The sequence below is a fragment of the Coturnix japonica genome, chromosome 2, assembly GCF_054131305.1.
Source record: "Coturnix japonica strain WE chromosome 2, WE-NBRP24, whole genome shotgun sequence".
Taxonomy (NCBI): Eukaryota; Metazoa; Chordata; class Aves; order Galliformes; family Phasianidae; genus Coturnix; species Coturnix japonica.
In genome coordinates this window covers 10,240,304-10,265,026 of record NC_140664.1, presented here as the reverse complement: position 1 = coordinate 10,265,026, position 24,723 = coordinate 10,240,304, and the positions used below count along the sequence as shown (strand labels likewise).

General features: G+C 41.6%; 1 protein-coding gene across 22 annotated transcripts in view; it reads right to left on the bottom strand.

Moving 5' to 3' along the window:
- MTSS1 (MTSS I-BAR domain containing 1) overlaps positions 1 to 24,723 on the bottom strand; it is a 112,232-nt gene that overhangs the window by 76,629 nt on the left and 10,880 nt on the right. For all 22 annotated transcript variants that reach the window (XM_015856246.3, XM_085539323.1, XM_085539317.1 and 19 more), the window contains exons 2-3: positions 21,529 to 21,590; positions 18,985 to 19,058 (exon numbers count right to left, since the gene is read on the bottom strand). In XM_015856246.3, coding sequence (XP_015711732.1) covers positions 18,985 to 19,058; positions 21,529 to 21,590 — 136 coding nt within the window. The remainder of the gene's footprint in view (positions 1 to 18,984; positions 19,059 to 21,528; positions 21,591 to 24,723) is intronic.

Here is a 24,723-nt window from a genome sequence, read left to right as displayed (position 1 = left end):
ACTTACAACAAGTGGTAAAAAAAACAATGTTATTCTTTGCCAACTGAAAGAAAATTGCCTGAAAAACTCTGGCACCTGATACGAGTGAAGGCTATTTGGATACAACTGCATTCTCATTTTTGTCTTAACTCAGTCTGTGTTAGAGACCACACATTCTTCTGCTAGAAGCGTTTGTTTTTTAAGGTTATTATTAGACATGAAGATCTAAAGCAGATCTGTTCTCTGCTACATTCATAGCCCAGATGTGGATATTGTGAGCACTCTGCATGAAGAATCAAAGCCAAGATTCCAGAGTCCCGTACAAGAGGGCCCACAGGAGATGAAAAGAAGGCTGTCTTCAGCATTTCCATCCTACGAGCTATTTAGGGGAGTATGACTTCATACTTGTTTGTTCTCAAGTAGCACAGATGTGCTCTATCAATTCACAGAGTTGGAAGACTATGAGTGGAATTAAATTAAAAAAAAATTACCTTTGCACCCAAAGTTTAAGCAGAACAAATAATAAACTGACAGGCTTTTCTGTATTAGCATCAGGGCAGAACATTCACTTACAGAAATACTTGTGTTTTGTCTGACCCTCAACTGTGAGGAGTTTCTGAAGCCAACTACATAGAAAATCTATATATATAGTTGGAAAACATTTATTTTATTCACGTTCTAATCTAGTCTGAACCACAGAAACAAGTGCTGCCTAAATTAGCAGCAAGGCTGTGTTTTGACATGTCTGTTAGCTGCAAGATACGTACATTTTTCCCCCATTTTTTTGTCTCATTATTAAATCAAGTATTGCTGCTTTGAAACAATACATCCCACCTTTAGAAGACAGCAAAGTTCAAAATTTAAACAAAAATCAAACAACACACAGGAGTAAAAATACTTGTAGGTCCATAAAATCAACTAGCTGTGCCGTAACAGCTTCCAGGAATGCCAAGAAAAAGGGTGTAGGAGAATTCCTCTTTAAGTTGCTTGAAGTTTGCAGCTCCTTCTGCCAATAATGTTTACGGGAAAATACTGTACAAAGCAACCAATATATTTCACATTCCCATGTTTTTTTTCCATAGTCTACCCCATATCTAACCCCATAACACATATGAAAGTAATGCAAGCATGAAGATGAAAATGCAAGAGGAATCCCAGAATTTGCATTGGGATGCCCCCGAATATCAGATGCTGCCCCAGAAGCTGTCCTGATTCATGGAGTCTTCCACAGAATAGGCAGCAGCACAAAGTCACAAACACAGTTGCCAGATTTGGAGGAAATACTCTCAGTGCACTGCTCATGTTCCAGTTAGGGGAGCAAATTTGCAAGGGAGGTTCCTTAATTACAAAGTGCTGCATTTAGGATCACTGCTTTTTACTCATCTCAGAAGGTCACTTCTGTTTTAATTCCAGCACTTACTTAGAAAAATGTGCCTTATACTTACATGCTGTGCTACAGTGCGTTATTTACAGCATGTAAAATTCAGTTTGGAAAGAATTTGACTCCACAAATGAGAATGCGTCTCTCCATTTCTCTTCCCTTCTCCACTCTCTCACTTCCACTCAAATGAGGTTAGCTAAGAAAAAACCCATTCACAGGATTTTAGAGCTCAACACCCAATCCGAGCTCTTGCAATGAACAAACAGCCTCAGTCAAGAGCGTCCATCCCATAAACCTTCTCTGGGGGTTTATCAACAGGCCTCTGTATTTTATATTTGAATTTGAATGAAATGTGTCTATTAGAGATGCCTGCACCAGTAAGACCTACCAGAAAATGCAGGAACTATTTGGAATAAAAGCCTCATGCTTTTAAATGGAAACTAAGATACACAGATGAAACGAAATCATTCTCTTGGACTACAACCCTATAGTTTCATTCACACCACAGAAATAACTGAGTCAAGAATTACAAGATCTATGTGTTCATAAGCTGTTATTCACGCGATACTATTACAAGAAAAAAATCTATCACAACGATATTCTTGTGGCAAGCCCAGCCACACAAACATTGCTGAGCATGCAGGCACTGCCTCAAAGGTCTTCCAATCAGAAGGTTCCTTACAAATACTTTTAATTATTAACCTCCAGTGTACCAACCTGCAATTGCACTATCAGCCAGCTTCCGTGCTGCTCATCCAACTATGAAGACAGTTTAGCCTAATCTTGTTTTCAGAACATGCAGTATTTGAGCTCATCCCAGGGAACACTCTGCAGTCATCTCTAAGTGAATACTGATGAAGGATTAGAGAATAATGAAAATGTGAAGAAGTACAGGGTTGTGCCTCATATTTATTTTAGCAGTGAAGAGAGGCATTTGTGAAGCAAGAGACAAACTCCCTTACACAAACAATCATGTAAGACCTATGGTACTCCCAAACAACGCTGTCCTCTCACAGGCTGTCTAGGGCAGCAGGAAGATCTAAATTTGCTTCTAAGCGGTATTTAAGAAGTCCTTCCAGATCTTATGTCTCCAATTTTGTTTGGCCTCACAGCTGTACACCAAAAGCCATTTCTACCACAAGCTCAATGCATTGAGATCTGCTACACCAGAGTCCAGGGACTGACCACAGCACACGCCTCATCCAACCCTCCTGCTATGCTCCATCCACCATTTTGCCACAACTGGCAAAATCCATGCTTTATCAAAGCTCAAAGCATGACTAGTGGATGAATCTAGCACCAACTCTTTCTTCAACAAATCCCATTGACAATCCCTTGCTGACAATAGCAGGACTAGGGGACATGGTTTTAAGTGAAAAGAGGGAAGATTTAGGTGGGATGTTAGGGGGAAGTTCTTCACTAGGAGAGTGGTTAGGCCCTGGAACAGGCTGCCCAGGGAGGTTGTGGATGCCCCGTCCTTGGAGGTGTTCAAGACCAGGTTGGACGGGGCCCTGGGCAACCTGATCTAGTAAATGTGTATGTTTGGTGGCCCTGCCAGGCAGGGGGGTTGGAACCACATGATCCTTGAGGTCCCTTCCAACCCGGGTCATTCTGTGATTCTGTGACAAAAAAACAATGCACTTTGATCCTGAGACATAAACCTCTGTGGATCTGTGCAGCTCCATCTTCAAGAAAGCTGCAGGCAAGAGGGTCATAAAGGAAACACTCCCTGGCAGTCTGGCAGCTGCATAGAAGCATTAGAGAACCTGAAAGGTCTAGGGCTATTTCCTCCAGATATAATGAACACATCCAATTGAAGAGGTCTGGATCCCGAATCACAATTGCTTGTTACAAAGTGCTGGACATCTGTTGCCAAGCGATCTGTTAATTCTTCTGATTCTTCTTATGCAGAAACCCTCTCACCCTTTATAAGAAGAAAAATCTTTTTCTCATCTAGCAGTAGCTCACCTAATTAAATTTGATGCAATGAAAACTGTCCAAACTGTAAGACTGCCCCATAAATATGTAGAATTTACTGTTTTGAAAAGATTAGCCCATCAACTCCACATCAATACTGAGATATTACCAAGTTTTTATTGCTAAGTGTATTGCTTTTGTTCTGACAATTGCAATCTCCATTTGCAGAAACACATAGTGGGTTTTATTTTTTTTCCCCCTTTCTTTTTCTTCAAACCGATTAAGGACCAACACATCATTTCTTCCCAGTTAAAAAAGAAACTGCTGGATGTAATCAGCGCATTTTCTCTCCAGATAAGAACGATAAACATAGTCCATAACACTTCTGGTCTCACAGCTGCTTCAAGCCTCTGCTTCCAAACGGAGATGTTTCAAAGCAGACAGTGGTGAATGTAACTTGCCCTATGCAAATGCCTCCATCTCTGACAGAAAAACAGTTCCCTCAGTGCCCAGCCTTTCCTTGTAGTGCAAATAAGGAGGAAAAGAGAGCAAAGCCAGCATGCTTGATCCCCTCTCTGTTATTTCAGGAAGCTGTTTGGGCAAACAGCTGCTTCAAGCCCTGCATTTCAGAGCCTGAACTACCACACCACCAGGAAAGGGCTTTCCGTTAACCAGTGCTGCACCCACACACTAATCAAAGCCCCTCCTTCTGATCCTCATGACCATTCCTGGAATCTGTTATTTGTGCAATCCAAAGTACATCTCCATTTGAAACAACACATGCCTAACAGTGTTACGAACCATTCTGCATGCAGCAGGGGGAATCTGCACAGCTCCAAGGTGCTCTGTAAACAAGCAGACAGACCTGCTGCATACCAGACAGAAAAATTTAACAGCATTCTAGCAGTATGAATTTAAAATACACTCAGGACGTTTTAATTATTACAGCTTAATTATGGCAAGCATGACACTTTTTCTCTTTAAATGCTTAAGGTTACTCATCCTATTTATTTAGCCTTAAAATGTCAGAATACAAGCACAAAAAAATTAGCACTAAGCACACAGATAAGCAAAGCAAATGGCTGCTTTTCTTCTCTTCACACAGTTTAATGCAAGCAGCACCTCCAACTTCTTTCTTCTGTTTCTCCACAACTCACAGGCAGCAGAGGGTGAACATATTTAAAGCTCAGGAAAAAGTACCTCAATTATTGAACACACTGGCCAGAACAGCACTGCATTTAACACTCCTGCCTGATGTAATCTCAACTCACACACTCAGCCTTATGGCTAAAACAGCAAGGCTGCAGAAGCTGGATGGAAGCTCTCTTCAACTACTCACTTTATATTTCTCTCATTTCTAGGCAAGTGGACTGCAAGAAACAAACTAAATCACAAAGCATCAACACAGATGGCAATTTGGTATCTGCCAGCCAACCTCACACCTGCAATTTCCAAGACTCCTGCTGCAGCTGCGCTTTTTGTCTCTTCTCGTCACAACGCAGACAAAAGCTGTAAAACATGCTAGTATTAAATAACCTACCACAGCTACTGCAATAATGTTTGTAGCAAATCAAGGTGCAAGCCAGCAGCTCTGCTACCACCACCACTGCATCCCTGTGTGCACCACAGCAAGAGGCCATCATCACGGAGCTCCATCCAGGCCGTGTGCTGTGGCTGAGACGTGGTTATTTTTACATCTCAGTCCAACTGAGGGTGAGAAGAACAAGCAGCATGCGATACTGACAGACTCTGAAGAGGACCTGACAGTTACTAATACCAGTGTGAACCAACAAGCTCTGTGCTGAATGGGGCATTATGAGCCTCTCAAGGACAACAGATCTCTTTGCTGAGTTTTCCCTTGAACTCCTCTACCCTGGGATGCAAAAAGAGGATCCCACTCTGTTATGCCCAGTCCACAAATGATGGACATCACCATACCCAATTGTCTGTATTTCCTTCAAGACTCAAGTCAAGGAAGGCAATCCAATATGGTTTTGTACTAAGAAGTTACAGCCCCATTTGTAATGACAGAAGCCCTGCCCATTCCCACGCCTCTCCAGGCCAGAGGGCTGCAGCCACTGCTGTGTCCAGCTCAAGGCTTTCAGCACATTAAGCACTGACCTATCCTCTAAAGATAATCAGGTTAGATGATCTAATGGTCCTGCTGGCCCTTACAAAGAAAATGAGCTATGAATCACCTGGATGCTTTAAACCCTCATACAGTTTCTCCCACCAGCCACCGCAAAATGAAACTCAGAGCCAAGTTTTATTCTTTAGTCTGTAGCACAAGGCTGCAGCCATATGTATTTGAGACAGAAAAAGTGAAGCAGATGACAAGGGAAGAGTGGTGAAGCTGCATTCAGTTTGCAAAGGAGCAAAAAGGCAAAGATAATATATGCATCCAACCTAGAGATGCAGATCCTCATGTCCCTGTTCAAGCAATTCTACACCTACTCTTCCTCCAGCGTAATTTGGTCTAAAAAAAGCCTTATAAGAATATTAAAATGGTTTACATCATAGCTTAAAATAGCGAAATGGCTTTGACAACTCACCCCACACAGTAAATTCCCTATAGACTTTTTAAGTACCTTAAAAAGGGTAGCTGCTCCAGCTACAGATTGAAATCTGAAAGAAGTTAACCAGAAATCAAAACAAAAGTTAAATTACTGCGAGGGAAACATTCATTGCTGCATGGAAAGGTCTTTGTCTAAATACACCGTGTTTGAGAAATCTTAATATCACATAATTAAAACCTGAATTAACAGAGACACAGAAGTGGTACTTTAAAAACAAGGTTTTCAGGATTGTCCAGTTTGACATCTTCTTTAAATGGCAGAAACAAGTTTGTCTGCTTTAATCCTTCCTATGTAACCACTGAGAAAGACCCGTATGCATTGGAAAAAGAGCACCTGGGGTTTTCAGAGATCAAGAAAGAAAGTAATAATACGGTAGCTCGGCCTGACCCCACTCAAACAATCAAGAGTGCTGTCCATCACTGGTTCTTCTCTGGTTGCAAAACGAGGCAACTCTTCAAGTTGCCTGTTTATGACTCATTGAATTTAATGCAAGTATGCTGAAAATGCTGAAGGAAACATGTTGTACCACAGGCAGAAACAAAAAAGCGTGGAAACCCGCAGAACTTGAAAACAAAAAACCACAGGTAAACCTCTTTCCAATAAAAACAAGCACTGCCCCCTGTACAGCAGAACTAAAATAACCAGACAGGGAACTCTTGGCAGCCCCACTGAACACTGGCAAACAACAGTAACTGGGGTCTCCCTGCTAAAAAGGGAAAAAGGAAAGAAACAGAAGAAACAAGTGGAAGCAAAAATCTATTTGATGACGCTGTGTGCCTCCAAGATACTGTGAACAGGCATCCACCTCTTTATTCTCAGTAGTGTTTAAGTAGATCTGGGTACACATATCTGGGATCCTAAATAGCATTACTGAAGAAAATTCAGTGGCGGGAGTTCCAGATCTAACATTTCTATTGTGGCCACTTTGCAGGAACTAAATGGCATCATGTGCTGGATGACCTCCAAAACAGCAGCAGATGTGGAAGAAGACTTGGGGGCACTGGCAGATATAAAATGGGACATGAGTGGGCAATGTACATTTGCAGCCCAGAAGGCCAACTGTATCCTGCACTGCATGAGAAGAGGGGTGGCCAGCAGGGACAAGGAGGTGACTGTCCCCCTCTGCCCTGCCCTCATGAAGCCTTATCTGGAGCAACATGCCCAGTCCTAGAGCCCACAGCTCAGGAAAGAAGTGGAGCTTTTGGAACAGGTCCAGAGGAGATCACTAGGATGTTCAGAGGGCTGGAACACCTCTCCTGTGATGACAGGCTGAGGGAGCTGGGGACATTCAGCCTGGAGAAAAGAAGGCTCAGCAGAGACATTACTGCAGCCTTTCAATACTTAAAAGGAGGTTAAAAGAAAAGGAGGTTAAAAAAAATCCATTTACAAGTGCACGTGGTAATAGGACACAAGGAAAGATTTAGACTAGACACTAGGAAGAAATTCTTTATCGTGAGGGTGGTGAGGCACTGCCACTGGCTGCCCACTAAAGCTATGGATGCCCCATCTCTGGAAGTGTTCGAGGCCAGGCAGGATGGGGCCCTGGGCAGCCTGGTTTAGGGAGAGATGTTCCTGCCCATAGCAGAAAATGGACAACTTTTACCTTAACCTTCCAACCCAAACCTTTCTACTGTGCTTAAATAAACTGCACAAATTTCACAGCTATCAAAACCAGAAGAGATTCTCAGTGCCGCAGTCATATCAACAAAACAGATGTGCCCAGAAATGTTCAACATCCAAAGACTTGTGGTCAGACTTCCACTTCATACCTTCACCCCAGGGGATGCTCAAACATCTAAAATGCACAGTTATTCTTCAGAGTCTTTATTTTGTTCTCCCCTTAACTAGAAATCATTGCAATTATGTAAACTGACGTTATTGTGTGTTTAAAAAAAAAAAAAAAAAGAGAGAGAGAGAGAAAGAAAAAGAAAGAAACCCAAATTATACTTGGAAAATACTTGAAAATCTGCACATCTACTGTTTGTTCGGAGCAAAATATGTCACTACAAGAAGCAGTTACAGGAAGAGACTCATATTTGCCTTGCATCCATTGAACCTTTTCTCTTCTAACTGTTAAAAGCAATGAATCAAAGGTAAAATGAACTGACTTGCCCCAGTTTGTTTCCATGCAACTTAAAGCTGCATCATTAATGTTTAATGTTTACCCGCATTGGCCATGAGAAGCTTTTTACATGCTGAATGCGTTTCATCCAAGAGATCTTTTAAGAGAAAAAAGAGAAGAAAGCCAGTCATGCCATCCTTCGGTTTCTGTGCAGACCTGGAAGGTGCTAGTTTGGAATCCACCCTCCTTTTTTGACAAACAAAAAACCCCACACAAATAACTTAAAAACAAACTGGCGGTAATTTGAAATGGACATCAGTCAAACATTAACTCAGAAATAAAGGTCACTTTATCTATGACAATCGTGACCTCAAAGTCAAGATCCAGCAAGGTCAAAATGCTGGCAATTTTCTACTGATTATACAACATTCGAAACAGTGAATTACAGACAGGGAACTTTGGAAGGGACTCTGGATGGATTTACTCCTTAACAGTACCACATTTTAACCTTCATTAACCAAAGGACAGGCTTCTTGCCACCCTAGTCCAGAAATTCCTTGGCAATACCCGCGATGGGCAGATGAGTGGTTGCCTGTATTTTGAAGGTATTAGCTTCCCAATCCTCACACAAAGCTCTAACAAGGAAGCTTTATTCCAGTTAATACACTTGTTTTAAAATATTCACATCTGACCTTCATGCTCACTTATGCTGTTATCACCCTTCCTGTAGTATGTCAGTGACTTTCCTCGGTACTTTCTCTGCACTCTCATTAGAGGTTCAGCATTTCTAACCCTTGCTGGGTAACACACACCAAGCGTTCTTCCTAAAGAACAAGGTCTCTAAAAACAGGCAAGCACTTCAGAGAGAACAGTTCTGAAAATGCAGCTCAAGAAACATGGAGTTTATAGCTCCCTGCTAAGGCCAACCTCCAGCTTACAATGGAAATTAAAATCTGTTAGTCTAATCAACTATCCACCCTGAAATACAACATGTTTGAAGCACACAGACTGGAGAGGGTTTGCATCTTGGTACATATTCAGCAAGAGCACTCATTTCCCCAGCAGCAAGCTAAATTTCAGCATAATGGCTCAAAAATCTCCTTGACTATATTCATAGCTAAGGCTCCTGCCTCAGCTACAGAAGAAATACTTGTGAACTCTTTACCTTTGAACCAATGTGACTAACACACTGAGCTGCTATGCAACATGCAAGATAACCTAGATTTAAAATGAATACACATTCACAACAGCATCAAAGAAAATGTGCTCTACTGGACTCCAGTGATTTTGCAAGAAAATGAGCAAGCATTAAGAACATGGATAATCCATCACAATATGCACTTTAGGTACTTAGGAAATCTACTTTAGCTTTAATTTATTTATAACAACTCAATGTTCCAGACTTGCATCACTACGCTGTGAAAGTATAACACAATCTTATTCTAAGACTTCATTGCAGGACTCTGCTTTTAGTACCTGCTGGCAAGGGAAGGAATTTTTTTTTGTTAATGGTGGTTTGTTATTGTTGTTTTTAAACAAGAGAAGTACAGTGCATCCCCAAATACCAAACAAGTAAGCGGTAGCTCTTGGGGTGGACACGTCAAGGTTCTCCTTCCGCTTGGCCACTCCAAGCAAATGGCAGCTCCTCTCTCAACCAGGTGTGCGCATGCTGGCAGGTGCACAAGACATACAGCTTCACCCTCTCCTTGTGAATGCTTGGCTTTCTGGCAGAGTGGGATTAGAAGAGAAGAGGTAGAGGAGCTGATGCTCATACACACCTTCTTTTCTATTACAGACTGACAGACCATTCAGTCATACACAGAGACATACTCACCCTTCAGACTATTTCATCAACGCTATAAACTCATTTGACAGCTCAAGTTGGCCTCAACACAATCCTGTTAGGAACTACTATGGAAAAAAAAAAGGAAAAATATTGCCACCTTCTATGCATCAGCACTTAAACGCTGACAAAAGTTCTCTTGATAGAGACGGCTATTCTTCTCCAGTTCCATTACATCAAACAAGTTTTGCTTTATAGGTGATGCTAAATGGATGATCAAGTTTCATTTTCATGCACCTGACCCTACTCTGCCTTTCTGGACTAGCTGCAAGCCATGCAAACCAGCCTTTGTAAATTGGATGGTATATGAAAAGCCTTCAATCTACAAGCCAAGCTTCAGTCCTCTCCATTTCCTTTTCCTTACTTAACCTTGCAAAATACATTTAGTAAGCTTGCCTGGGCCTAAGTGAGGGCAGAAGCTGGTTGTCCAGACGAAACCTCATTAACAATGCTATTTATCATGCTCAGCAGAACAGACACCAGCTCCGATTCAAAACAGACCAGCGGCCACTGCAACAGCTATTACTCTTGGGAGAAAACGTACCCAACCCCTAGGCTTGTATTTCACTTTCAGTTGGGCTGAAGCAATGCCAGGAACACAAAACACAGATCAGTGTGTTCTGTGTCTCCCTTCACCAGCTCTCCTTTTGGGGGGTGGGGGGAAGAAGCAAACACCCCACTTCCAACCTTTTGGAAAATGCATATTTTTGGACATACACAATAGTACGTACTTCAAGGCGTACACACTACTACTGTAGCAATGGCAGCCACAACCTCTGTTTGTCATCAGTCAGATACTTGCACAGGATTGCATCAAACTGTGACATACACTCAAATACAGCTACGGAGCGAAGTCTCAGCCAGCTCCTTGATATTAGTTACTATAGTAACCCATCCCTCGGCACAAGCACTCGCAGCAGGAAATCATGCAGATTTCAATTTTACATAGTAATAAATGCTGCAGAGGAGAATTTCACAACAATTGTAGGGCTCGGTTGTACAAAGCCAGACCTATTCTGCCCCGTGACTCCACCGCACCCGACGTGCTCTCCTGCCCTCCCACACACACCATTGCCACTGCTGTTAGTTTTGAAGTGGTTTCCACAAAGCCTGCATTGGGAAGGCTGGGATGGCTGCTGCAGAGGTTGCAGCATTTTTCAGCTTCATGCTCTCATTTCTACATGCAAGAAACCCTGCTAAAAACAACAAAAACAAAAACTGTAAAGGAGACCATTTAAGCATATATACATGTATGTTTACACACAAAGTACAGGCATTTCATAGGAAACGCTTTCTGGTCACTACCCAAAGATCCACTGGAAATAGCCCACCTTCCTTTCTTACTCTGCCATGAACAGAGGGAAGGTCACATTAATCTGTAGGAAAAAAAAAACAGAAGCACAAAGACAACAGGAGGGATCTGAGCCCTGAAGTGAAACAGCATGGTAATTATTTGAACTTTTCAGAAGTAGTTCTACAGGTTGGACTTCATCAAGTGTGTTAAGTAGAAGAGGAAGACATGGAACAATGCACTTCTTGTCCGAGGCAGATGCTAATTTTCTTGTGAAATTCAAGAACAAGTGGGATTCTTCCCCATCTCTCTGAATCAGCACATAAGGCTAAATAGTGCAAGCTCTGCTACCTCTGCCAGGGAAGAGAAGATCAGGCAACTGCTTCACCAAATAACACTAACACACAGGTGAGGAGAGAAGGGGTGAACAGCTTGCAGAGCAACAGGGGCAAACACTTGTGCTGGCAACACCTGACAAGTCATCGAGTAAACAGAAGGACAAGAAAACAAAGCTGGTCTATTTTTAAGTAAGACCTCATTATTACCATGAACACACAATGCTTCCCTGGAAGCAGCAGGTATGCAAATACAAGATGAATCATATCACCAAGTCAATCGCCTGGCAGTGGGAACGCTAGTTTGCACAGTCACGCACAATGCACAAACACAACTTGCTGTCCTGACACTTCTGAAAGTGAAGAGCATCCTTCTGGGAGGCAGACTGCATGATGGAAAGCAAAACAACCTGTTAGACACTGCCGATACCACTGGTGCTTTTGTTAAAAATGTGATAGAGCTCCATTGTTCTGAGCACTCTGCTCAATATCTGTCTGATAGAGCTCGCTATTTCAGTTTTTCTGTATTAACTCTTATGTCATTGAAAACAATTTCTGTCCAAGGGTAGGAATTGACTTAGAGAGTTGGAGAAGACATCCTGAGTCAAAGCATGAGTTTCTGCATTACAGCCTGCACACAAATTGCCTCGTAGATACAAAGAAATGCTTTAAGAGGTTAAGGAACATGCAGACCAGCATGCAGTGAAGTTCAGGTAGCATGACTGAATTCTGGTCAGGTCAACACTTGCTTCTCCAGAGGTCTGGTGAACTTACATGAAGCCAGTTGACAGCACCAACCTGATCTTTCAGCAATGCAGTACCTCATCCTGGAAGCTGTCTGCAAGTTGACAAACAAGAAGAAAACTGCATTTCAAGGCATCTATAAGGCACAAGGATGAGGCAGCAAAGGCACAGCAGCTCCTCTGCTGCCTCCACTGTACCTTACGGGCAAGGTCCACAAGGCAAGAAGTGTTGCCCTACTTTACAGGAACTCTGGCTTAGTCTGAACTGATCTTTAATTCTCTTCCCACAACACACACTGCCTCCCTTCCTGTCTTATGGCAGATACATATAAATAAGATATTAAATAAAGTGTAATGAAAATTTATCTTCATCAGTTGCTATCCAACCAGTGACAGATTAAAAAAAGAAAAGCTGCAACAACTCTCTTGTTGTGGTTACTACAAAATTGTTGCTATGTGCCAACCAGTAATTTATCACATCAAATGCTGACTGAATTAGCCTGAAAGAAGAAGATCTCCCACCACAGGAACATGTGCTGCACTGGCAAAAAAATGACCGCCAACCCAAACGTCAGCCTTTATTTTCAAATCAACATCCCATTATCAAATGGATGCCTTTGCATCTTTGCCTCTCACACACTATCAGAAAGAATGTCCTTCAGATAATTTATTAGTGGTCTATCCTCAATGCTGTCCAGACTGGATGTTTAAGATATTGAAAGCTCAATTCTAATTATTAAGAATGAGAAATCTCCTTGGAATTATAAGGCCAGTATTTAGTAACTAAAGTGTTCTGTGTGAAGGTTTTATGCTGTCACAGAGTAAGAGATGACTCTTGGAAGTAACAATCCATTCATCCACCCCAAGTCTGCAGCAAAACAGGACCTGATATTCTCTCCTACAAACAGTAATATAGATGTTTAAGAAAAAGAGAGAACTACAGCTGGCATTGAGTATCTGATAAATTAACTCCGCACCTTCCCTCCTGCCCCCACACTCTTAAAGATTTCTGACTCAAATGACAGCAAGTAGATTTACATTCAGTAGGAGAGAGGGGTGGGAAGAAGGCCAGCCATTCCTACCTTGATACAGCTGCCCACTCCTTGGATGAAATACTAAAGAAGAGTATTTGTTCTTCTTTCCCCCTCAACCTTTTGTTTTCCTCCTTCGCAGAGGTTACACCACTGCATTCAAATGTATCTGCTGTCAGCATCCACAATTACCTGGCAGCTTTGGCACTTTCCTAACAACTTTATACATTCTTAGCAAGGCACTTTAAGCTCAAAAATATTACATGTACAACATAATAAATGAAAACTCTGCTTATACACTGGACTGTGCACAGCACCAGTGGGTAGTATAGAAGTTACAGCACTTATTTCCATTTCTCATCCTGGAAATGTACTCTCAGGAAGGAGCATCAAAGAAGCACAAATGTTGCCACCGGTGATGAGCTAGATTTGGCCTTGTTTTTAAGAACAGAGAGAAAAGAAAAGGCAACGGTCATGTTTTACTCCCACAGCATCCCTCTAAATCCTCTAAATCAAAAAAATAAAATCATTAGTAAGCAAAGCACTCCAACCAGCGTTACTGTTTTCATCCAGTTTTGACTGCAGTGTTACAGATACGTATGTCTTGTAGCTTTAGCACTCCAAAGAAAAAAGCATTTTCAAGTCTCATTTCTCAAAACGCAACCAGTGTGGAAACATGCATCCAGTTACAAAATCATCTACCGAAGATTCTGCATTGATCACGTGTTATGCATCATCTTCTTGAAAGCACGATAGAAGACTGTACGGTTCATTTAAATCATTTTCTTCCTGATCATTTTATATCTGAAAATCTGCAAGAAAAAGCCTGGACTGTATTATTTTGCTTCAAAGACTCCACGGGAGGAATAAGTGCTTATTACCAAGTCCTGTCTTAACTGAAAGGAAGCTCAAACAAAGGTTTCATTATTGGAATATGAACATCTGAAGTTAAAGAGGAGTCAAGAAAAACAAAACAATCGATCAGTGAGAGTCCCTTGCCTCATGCCCGGCTTTCTTTTACTCTCAATTTATGCAGAGAACACCCTCACAGCTCCCCAGTATGCCAAGGGCATACAAAGACATTTGCAAAACGCTATAGGCACTTTAGTTCCACTGCTGTAGACAGTGGTAAGTGCTTTCTACCCCCGTGCCCAGGTTCAATTTCTCAATTTTAAGGAAAATAAATAAAGAACTAAGCAAGCCACCTGTCCATAGGGTGCCTAACTGTATGTGACACTAAGCATACACCCCTGGGGTCACACTGTGCCTTGTTTGCAGTGAGTGAGCTGTCAGTTCAGAAAGCCTAAGCACATCTACTTGGAAGATACGGTTGCTAATTCCAGCACTGCAACAGCTTGTGCAGCTTGTCACCTTGGAAAAACACTTCAATACAGAGTTATCCTGGCTTACATGACAATAAAACATTCAGAATAAGGACTATCTAAAAGTGTGTTCACACTGTACTTGAAGGAACACATGCACAGAGTCTGCCCATGAATAAAAACCTGCAGCAAAGGTACCATTTTAAGCAGCTTTATTAAAGATGAAAGGCAGTCACTGCTCACTGCAGCACAGGAGCTACCTGCTCACTGCAGCACAAGTTACCCGAGGCAGACATTTACAGATATTAATCATGTTTAATTTTATGAGTAAAAGCATTAAGGCATATTTACATTTCTGATTACTGATAAATAATGGGGTCTGAAAAAAGCAAGGCAGGCTAATGCAGAACTTCATCTAGGCCAAAATATCCTTTTCTTCAAAAAGAGAAACATTAAAAGGGCTCTGATGTTGAGGAGTTCTTCACTCCTCAACCTCAAACCCACCCTACCCACCAGGTACCCTCAATTAGAATTTCCACGACTGTTTTTAGTAGCTCTGTATGATATTAAAGTCCTCTCAGTCAACTGTGAAGTGAAATAGATGAAAAATACAAATAGTACCTATTTGTAGGTACTATTGTCAGTGTTACCAAAGGCAGGGAAAACACTTTTAGTAGCACTTGGGAAGTTGAAATGAGGCAATGTCAAACAGCAATGCAATTCGTGGAATCCAACTGGCCACACAAAGCCATGTGATACACCGCAATGTATCTTAAAACGTGTTAACTAATCTGCTGCCATCAAACACACCTATGTATTCGTAAAGCCCTTTAATATGAATGAAAAACAACGATCCCACAGGAGTGGGTGCCTCATTAACAATCTCCCTTTGAAGATCAATTTTAAGCTTCCGGGTAAATCAAAGCTTTTAGATCATCCTTCCAGAAATTTTAATTTACACCTGTGAAGATGCAGATAGGCAAGATTGTTTATTTCCATGGAAGCCACTGACGGTGTATTAAGTAGATACAGAAGAAGTGTGCATGCCTTCACACAACTCCTGTCACAACAAGGAGGATAGTTATTCTTACATACTTGGAGTTCCTGAATACTAGTACTTATCTACAAAGAACTCAAATGCAGCAGAAGCAGAAAAATACCAGCATACATAAAGCAAAGCAATTTACACGCTTCCTTTTAAATACTGTTCAAAACCAAGTTACAATTTGTTTATATGCGGCATTGGGGATGCACAGTTCTTGCTTCACAAAACAATTTTTAATATGCAAAGTATCAGGTAAACAGCTCTTAAATGAAATCAGATTTAACTCTTTCATGCATCAGTGAGAACTGATGTACACAGAACACTCAAAATGTTGGATACTGCAAGACTTAATGCCACCTGACAAAACAAACAACAAAGTTTAGATCATTACAAGAACTGAACACAACGCTGAAAGCAAACTTTACCTATGTCCCAGGGTAAAGCAAAGCATTTATTTAACTTCCATGAGTTTCAAAGTCTGGGATTTAAAACTATTTCTAATTTTCACAGACTACTAACAAAGTTCAGTTTTCTTTCTTAAAAGTATTCTCTCTAGTAATTACAGAGAGAATATCAGATCCCACCACACACTAACAAGCTCTGCCAGGCTCCATGTCAGAAATAGTCTGAACTGCCAGATAAACATCTAGATTGCACAAAAACTCAGAATTGAAACACATGTAAAGTAATTTCATTTCCCAACCTCAAAAGGTAAAATGTGAGGAAAATACAGAAAGTAGAGTTGGCTCATCCAGCTGTTGGTTTTACCATAGGCAGAGCTCCAATCATGCCCTCTGTCTGAGTTCCAAACTAGAATGTAAAGCTGAGGTCTCATTATTACCATCAGAATAATACCAATCAGAAGGAAGTAAGCTACACAGAAATCATAGAGTCATCATAGAATCATAGAATGGCTTGGGTTGACTGGGTCGAAAGGGACCACAATGATCACCAAGTTCCAACCCCCTGCTATGTGCAGGGTCACCAACCACCAGACCAGGCTGCCCAGAGCCACATCCAGCCTGGCCTTGAATGTCTACAGGGATGGGGCATCCACAGCCTCCTTGGGCAACATGTTCCAGTGCATCACCACCTTCTGTGTGAAAAACTTCCTCCTCATATACAACCTAAACCTGCCCTGTCTCAGTTTAAACCATTCCCCCTTGTCCTCCTGCTTTCCACCCTTGTAAACAGCTGTTCTCCCTCCTGTTTATATACTCCTTTCAAATACTGGAAGACCACAATGAGAATGAGGCCCCACTGGAGCCTTCTCTTCTCCAAGCTAAAGATGCATCCAAAATGGAAAAGCCAGCATTTGGGAACAGTAATTATGCTACATGAGGTAGAGAAAGGTATCAGCTGGAACACGGACTGGAATTGATGGAAACAAGCTCTTTCACTTGAACTTTCTGTAAGACTATAAGCAAATGTGAGCTGAGTTCAGGACAAAGTGTTACAGCACTTCAGTCACCCAACAAAGCACTAACTCTGTCCCTCAGAACAGGCATCTTCTTCACGTTTTTGTACAAAGTTCTCCACAGAAGCACCAGTCCGTGCCTTGACAAGCTGTGCTTAGGATTCAAAATACACCAGCCCTCAGCACCCTCGTCATGGAGTGTGCCACACACCTCGCCTTGTGGTTTACCTTTAACATTCATGGATGGATTAAGAAGGAGATGCACCTATGCACGGCTGCAGAAAAGCGGAAGATTAACACTGGGTAACCCGTTAACCAAGGACTCTCCAAATGGGGTGGGAGGGTATTTGAAATTTCAGAGATGCTCCAAGGCAATAGACGAATAAATACTCAAACAGGCGTGAGTGAAAGTTGAGTTGGGAGACAAATCAGAACCAACAACTCCAGCTTGGAATTTTGATTCTTTGCCCAGAACATCACTTTCCAAAAATAAAAGCAAAATTCCCTTCCATCCTTTCAGTCAGGAGAGGCAGAAAGACAGAACAGAGGAACTACACAAAGTTGGCAGGCCTGGATTCACAGAGCTCCTTTTGTGAAGGATTTGTTCTAAGAGATAAGAGACAAGACACGATGCTTGCTGGGCACGGTCCAAGTAACATAGCAGAAAGTGCAAAATACCCTTCAATACCCACACAAACCATTTTTGTCAAGAGAATTGGAGAGTTTCATTCGTTCTGTATCTGAATGAGGTTCTGTAAGCCTGCCAGCAAAGCCAGAAGACAACACAAGTCTCAAGGATTTTGGTAGAGCTAACTTTGTTTTCCTTCTGGGAGACAGAGGGAAAAGAAATAGAAAAGAACAAGCTCAAAGGGAAGACGTTTTAGAAATCCAGCTTAAGGGCTGCCCTAGGTTCCATCCTTAGTTTGCTTTCTGAAAAGTTGATTATTTTACTTGAGTAATGATGCATAATTTACAGAAGGCATGCACAGAGAGAAGGAACTGCAAATCAGAATGTAAATATTAGCTTTCAAAAGGAAAAAATCATTGTTCCCTGTTGTCATTCCATGGCTTGATATGTGCTCCAGCAGCTGCTGCTGCTCTTCTTAGCCAGAAATGGCAGGGGGGAAAATGCAAGTCTGGCTGAGCTTGCACACTGCTGACAAAAATGCAAACTCCTCACATTAGCAATACTGCTTTATTTCTATCCAAGTCAAATGCCAAGGACATACTAGGACTTCAAAAAAACCCACACATTACCAAGCCTCTAAGGTTAGAGGGGATCAAAAGCCACTCACTGGGCAGCAATAATCCAATTCAAAACTGCTCTTCAGTGACGTAGTGACCATGGGGACTGCCCTGCCTCTGCATGGACATCTGCACATGCTGCCTTGGTCTCTGGGCATCCAACATCACAGAGAAGCAATCTTTTGTTTTCTTCCAACTCAGCAGCCTGGAAAGATTGCCAGCTGTACTGCTTTGGCCTGCCTTGTAACCAACAACCTTACGCTGTTACCAGAGAAGCCCACAGCGAAGGAAAATTGTTTGGTCAGTAATGTCAAACTTCAAGAAGGGAAGACTTGCCCTAAAAATGTAAGTCCAAGCTACCATCATTGTTATTCACAGACCCCAAAGGACACGGTATCAGCTGTTATCAGCCCTTTCATCAGCAATCCTACATTCAGCAATAGCAGCTGAATAGCAAGTCTCACAGCTTTTATTTTTATTTAAGGTACAGAAGCATCAGTGAATACAGATTCCAGTAAATCTTGCTTTCTAAAATATTATTCATCAACATATAATTCAAATGGTAATTGGAAGCGTTCACATGGTTGATGACACATTTAAATTACAGGTTTCCAGCTTTTTTTTTTGGTAAAGAAATGGCAACTTCCTTTTTCACGTCACGTTTTCAAAGTGCAAGTCCATACAACAGATGTCTCACAGATCTGCTTGTCCGTGTAATAAGTTAGACTTTTCTATTACAGCAAATAGTAGAAACCACGCAGCATTCTGTTAAACTCAATATTGACACATCTGCTTACCACGTGTATTAGTAGCCATGTCAGCCACTTTCTGAAAGGCGTCCAAAAAGGCAGCAGCTGCTACTACTGTAGTCCTGAAATGCATACAGATAACAAAACATTAGCACTGTCTCATTGCTGCCTATTTAATTATTGCCAAAATCATTTAGGCTTATAAAGAATGACACTGAGAACTTGCAGAGGCCACAAAAATATTCTTTTATATGCGATTTTAGCCTTTTCCCTCGCTCCTTTCTTAATCTCTTCCTCGCTTTGTGTCAGCACTACGGACTTGGAGGCAGCCGGGCTAATTCTGTGCTGTGAATTGTGCAGGACAGGTGCTGTTTCAAAAGAGCACAGCCATCCCCCTTCTAGCTGATTTCCTCTGATGGACTAATATTAAGCAGTCATACATGAAAAACAAATCTAACACGAATTATACTGAACCCATTAGCGTACAAATTACAGCCATTGCTATTTCCAGGGTACATGTGTATTTTGAGAATAAGTATGCAGGACCTCCTTTCTATCTAGGATCATGGCCAAACACTCTCCTGATTTTTTTTCATTTGAGTATAAGAGTTTCTTGAAACAGAAAATAATAACCTCCTAGAAACCATGCACGTTTGGATTTCTTGGGTAAAAGGGAAAGCAGTGGTGGGAGGGGAAGCTTTTCTCTCCTCTGAAAAGGAAGGTTTTCTGATGCAGTGCTCCAGGAAGATTGAGCAGGGGGCAGGTCCCTTTCCTGACAGGGAATGGACCTCCAAGCTCACCCCATTTGAAAAGCACACACAGACCAACACCTGTTCAAGTGGATGGCGACAGCAAATGCCAGTTACAGATTTCCAGGTGATTTTGCTCTGCCTCAGATTGCTGTCAGAATTGTGATCGTTTATATTCTGGTTGATCCAATTTAAACAAAACTGTTCTGTACCTTCAAATGATAACAATAAATAAATAAATAAAAACCACCCAAAAAACAAAAACAAACAAATAAAAAACCCGCAGGAGAAAACCCGCAGGAAAGCTGATCCTCAGCCAAAAAGACCAGTGAACTCCATAATTAGGGCAAATTTTATGCAAGACTCACTCCAAATATGCCCAAAATACTGAGGACATAACTGGCAGCATAGCAAATAGCCTACTGAGAGCACAAAAGACCTGATCTCAAATAACAGGCTTGAGAGGTCCAACCACATGCACAGGGACTCTTCACATGCCCAAGAGATAAAAGGGAATGCAAAAAAAAACCAACAAAACCAACCTGACAGGTCTCCAGTTAGCTAATAATATTTAGCCCTGGAAAATGATAACCTTTCCTGGTATTTTCCTCAGCAGTGTTTGTGATCTTAGTTCTCCAAACTCACAGATAATGTTGTTACCCGTGTACTATCTTGTTAATTATTAATTATATTGCTAATAACAAAGTTCCATTTCTCTGCCAACAAGATGCAGACAGAGCTGGCTCCAGCTCAGGTGACATCTGCTCTCCCCTATGAGAGCACAGAGAAATGAACCAAAGGCTCACAGTTACCCAGGCTTTCAAGCTGACTGCTTCCATGCTCATCAGCTAGAGAAGTACTACACTGAATGTACCACTATGGGACTGAGAAATACAAGGAATTCTCATGGCTTCTAGCAAGTTTGTGTTTAAGGAGTATAAACAGAGAAAAAAGTTCTCCGTTCCTCTTTTACTACTTCCCCTACTTCTTTCACAGTCCCTTAATGTGATGTGATTACTGGAAAAGGAAAAACCACATACAAATGAGATATTTTAGGTACAGCAAAGGAGAACAGCAAATTCCAGTCATCTAGGGCAAATGGGTCTAAAAAGCTTCTTGAGAAATGGTTCACAATGCAGAACCACAAAATATACTGCAAGCAACCGAAGCTATGGCTTCTGCCAGTGCTGTGAAAACACCGACACTTTGGGGAGCATAGAAGAAATTGTGGTTTAGGAAGAAACTGAGTTTGGATTTGTATTAGCAGAAGCAGACTTTACAAGAGAATGCATATAGAGATAACAGAATTGGTCTGTGTGTGTTACACGTGGCACTTATTAATACAAATCTGCAGGAAGTTATCCAGAATGCTACTTGCAAAGTATACGCCAATAAAGTAAGTTATAATAACCACTGCAGAAAGGTCCAGCACAGGAATTCCCTTGGTTTTTAAAGCAGAAGAATGTGCTGTTAAGGCTACCAAAGACTCCTCAACAATGTTTTGATACACCTTCTGATATAAACCTGCTCTATTCTACAGACATAAAAATGACAAGATATGTCTACTTCCATATCAGCCCTTACACTAAACAATACATTATCAGGTTTTCCATCAGAAGCCATGAGATTTATTTTTACATTTGTTATAGGCTGTTGGTGATAGGTATGTATTTGCCTAAATAGCTGACAACAGCAGCAGTAGTATGAGCCAACTACAAACATGGATGTTGACTATGAAATACATACAATTTTACTGGGACTTGCTTAGGAAATTACCCTGGCAGAAGCTATATTTAATCTTAACATTCACACACACAAGTAATTGTAGGAGATCCTGACTTACCGAAGCTGAGACTGCAATTTCCCAGCTTTATTTATAAAATCTTCCCACACTGGGTAACTTCCCTGCAAGAAAAGAAAAGAAAATACAATAATGAATACTTAGTTTGAACATCATGTTTTTGATACTGCAGATTTCAAGTTCAACTGAAATAAGAAGCTACAAGTATGACTTTATTGAATCTTTATGCTTTAACACCAAAATATATTTTCCCAATAAATGGTCTCTCACATTCTTTAACACCAGTAAACAGAGAGCATGTAACTACATGACAAGGGGAAATGGTTTTAAACTGGGGGAGGGTCGATTCAGACTAAGTATCAGGAAGAAATTCTTTACTCTGAGGGTGGTGAGAAGCTGGAACAGGCTGCCCAGTGAGGTTGTGCATGCCCCCACCCCCCCAAAAGCATTCAAGGCCAGGCTGGATGGGGCTTTGAGCAACCTGCTCTAGAGAGAGGTATCCCTGCCTATAGCAGGGGGCTGGAGCTAGATGATCTTAAAGATCTCTTCCAACCCAAACCATTCTATGATTCTGTGGCACTCCAACTTGGTTCTGAATTCAGATGAAACATCAGGTCCTGGGAGGTGGCTTGATAGACAGGCCAAGCAAGAACACTGGGGAGGAAATGAGATTTCAACTGAAGAAACTCCTCACTTTGTATGAAAACAGTGAATACAAACCTATGAGAAGTGGGGTGCTAGGACACTGCAGTAACAGGTACAGCAAATCTCCCAAAACTAAGAGCAGAATTCCAGTTGCACTGTTCTACATATGAACTCCCTGCACAGTTCCCAGTTTCCCATTCTCTTACAGCAAAGTATTTTATTTTTAATAAAGGTCTGAGTTGCCCAAGAGACCACCTTAAACTGTCTCAAAGTAACACAATACATAGGGTAGCCCTAAGGCAATTATTCCCAACAGCTGCAGAATTTCCTAGGAAAGAGCCCGGAATGACCTCAGAACTGCCTTCTGAACTGATGCTGGTAAAGCAATACACCACTGAGCAACCATATGCAAAGTTTTTAAGGTTTAATTCCTCTTGGAGTTTCCATTTTTTTTAAGGTATGGTAGGAGTCCATGCTTTCATTAAGAGCCGCAACACCAAGTATTCTTACAAGTTAAAAAAAAGAAGTGCTGATTTTTATGGTAAACTACCATCCTTTTTAAACCAAAGTTAACTTGTTCCCTGCAGAACAAGTGCCAATCTTCTGTTAGCAGCAAAATCAGTGGCAGAAAGAAACCTCAAAACTTCCCCTAGATTGGTGCTTAGTGAGCAAAGAAAAATATCCATGCTTCCTTTACTAAAGATGTAAGCTTTGCTATTGGCAGAGTACCAACACTATAAAGCTTAGGTAAGGCAGCTTCTCAAAGCCAACATTACCACAGCTCTGACTGGAAGAGGCTGCAAGCAAGTGACATTGCTCGTAATAAAATCAATCCAAACCTTTTCTTGTTCTACTATAAGAGGCCACATCTTATTTTCTTAAGATTTTCACACAGAGGGTGGTGACACACTGGAACAGGTTGCCCAAGGAGGCTGTGGATGCCCCATCCCTGGAGGCATTCAAGGCCAGGCTGGATGTGGCTCTGGGCAGCCTGGTCTGGTGGTTGGTGACCCTGCACATCGCAGGGGGGTTGAAGCTACATGATCATTGTGGTCCTTTTCAACCCAGGCCGTTCTATGATTTTATGATTCTATGATTCATCTTCTCTGGAGCAGACAGCCCCTTCCCAAAAGCAGCAAACCCAACTCAAGCTCCTCAGTGCACCCTGGCTAGACAGCTTCCAGACATTCATGTACCACAGCTGACTAGAATTGAACCAAAGGTTAAAACCAAAGCCTTCCCTTGGACAATGGCCTTGGCTCATCAGTCACAATTTAACATTCTCTACTAATCATATTTTGAAAAATGAGTCGTCTTTGCATAGATGTTGTGCATGCATCTCCCATACTGTATAGCAAAGCTCAGTCAGCAGAGGGGCTTGGCAGCACCAAGACAGACCCTACCATAAGTGTCTTGGGTATTTAGCAGCTACTCTCAATTTTCTTCATTAAGTTTTGTGTTTGCTTTTTTGGTGGGTTTATTTTGTGTACCCTTTTTTTCCTGTGAGCAATGTACACCAGGTGGTCATAAAACCATACTATGTCTATACACGATGGAGCCGGTGGGAAAGGGAGAAATCAAAAAGGAAGACACCTGTTATCAGGGTGGCAAAACCTAGAATAAAAGAGCTTTGTGCTGTGCAGAAATTGCCAGGCATTTAAAAATGAGACCCACTTATTTGAGGTGGGGAAAAAATCCATTTCCTTAAACCTATTAGTCTTGCTGAAATCCCCTGCACTGAACGCCATCTCTCTGCAGTAGCAGCATTTCGGAGTTAGCCCGCATGCCATATATGCATTATGCATGGCTACGCCAGGAGCCTTGAAAGCCCTGACAATTAGCAGCAGGGCCCACGGCTTCACTGGATTCTTGAGCAAAAGGCAAGCTGACAAACGGAGGATACCAAAGCAGCCTGATTATGTTTCCATCTCGGTGATGTATTATCCTAACTGTGCCTAATGGCAGGCAGGAGATTGACACCAACCTTACGCTGTGGGGAAGCTTAAGACAGTCCTATCAAAACACAGCTCAGGAAGAAAACACCTTTATTTATTCTTTTTTTCCTTTTTCTTTTTTATTTTATTTTATTTATTTTTGCAGGCTGACCACAAAGAAAGCATAATCAGAACATTCACTAAGCATTTCCATGACTATTTATTCTTTAAAAATTATTTTTTCTCTAAATCACAACTACTTAATTAAGCTTTAACGACCCACTTATATTGGTTGCTAAACTGGTCTGATTAAAAATATACATTCTATATATTTCTGCAATGTAATCTCTTCACCGAGGCACCCCTACAATGACACGAGCACCTTGCCTCACTTAGGGCAGAAGACAACAGCAGTGTATTTTGTTTGTGCTCCAGTAGAATTTGTTGCCTTTCCCTTCTGCAGCTGAATCAGCACATTCATCTCTCAGTAACATGGAACTTGAGCATCGCACACAAATCCTATCGTCCTGCCCAGAAAGCACCTCCACCACCATACCCGTGCTGAACCCAAACCCTTCTGATCCCAGCTGAAGCTGAAGTGACACCTGCCACTTTGCTGGGCTTATAAAATGAGGGGTTTTACTCCACCCCCAGCACC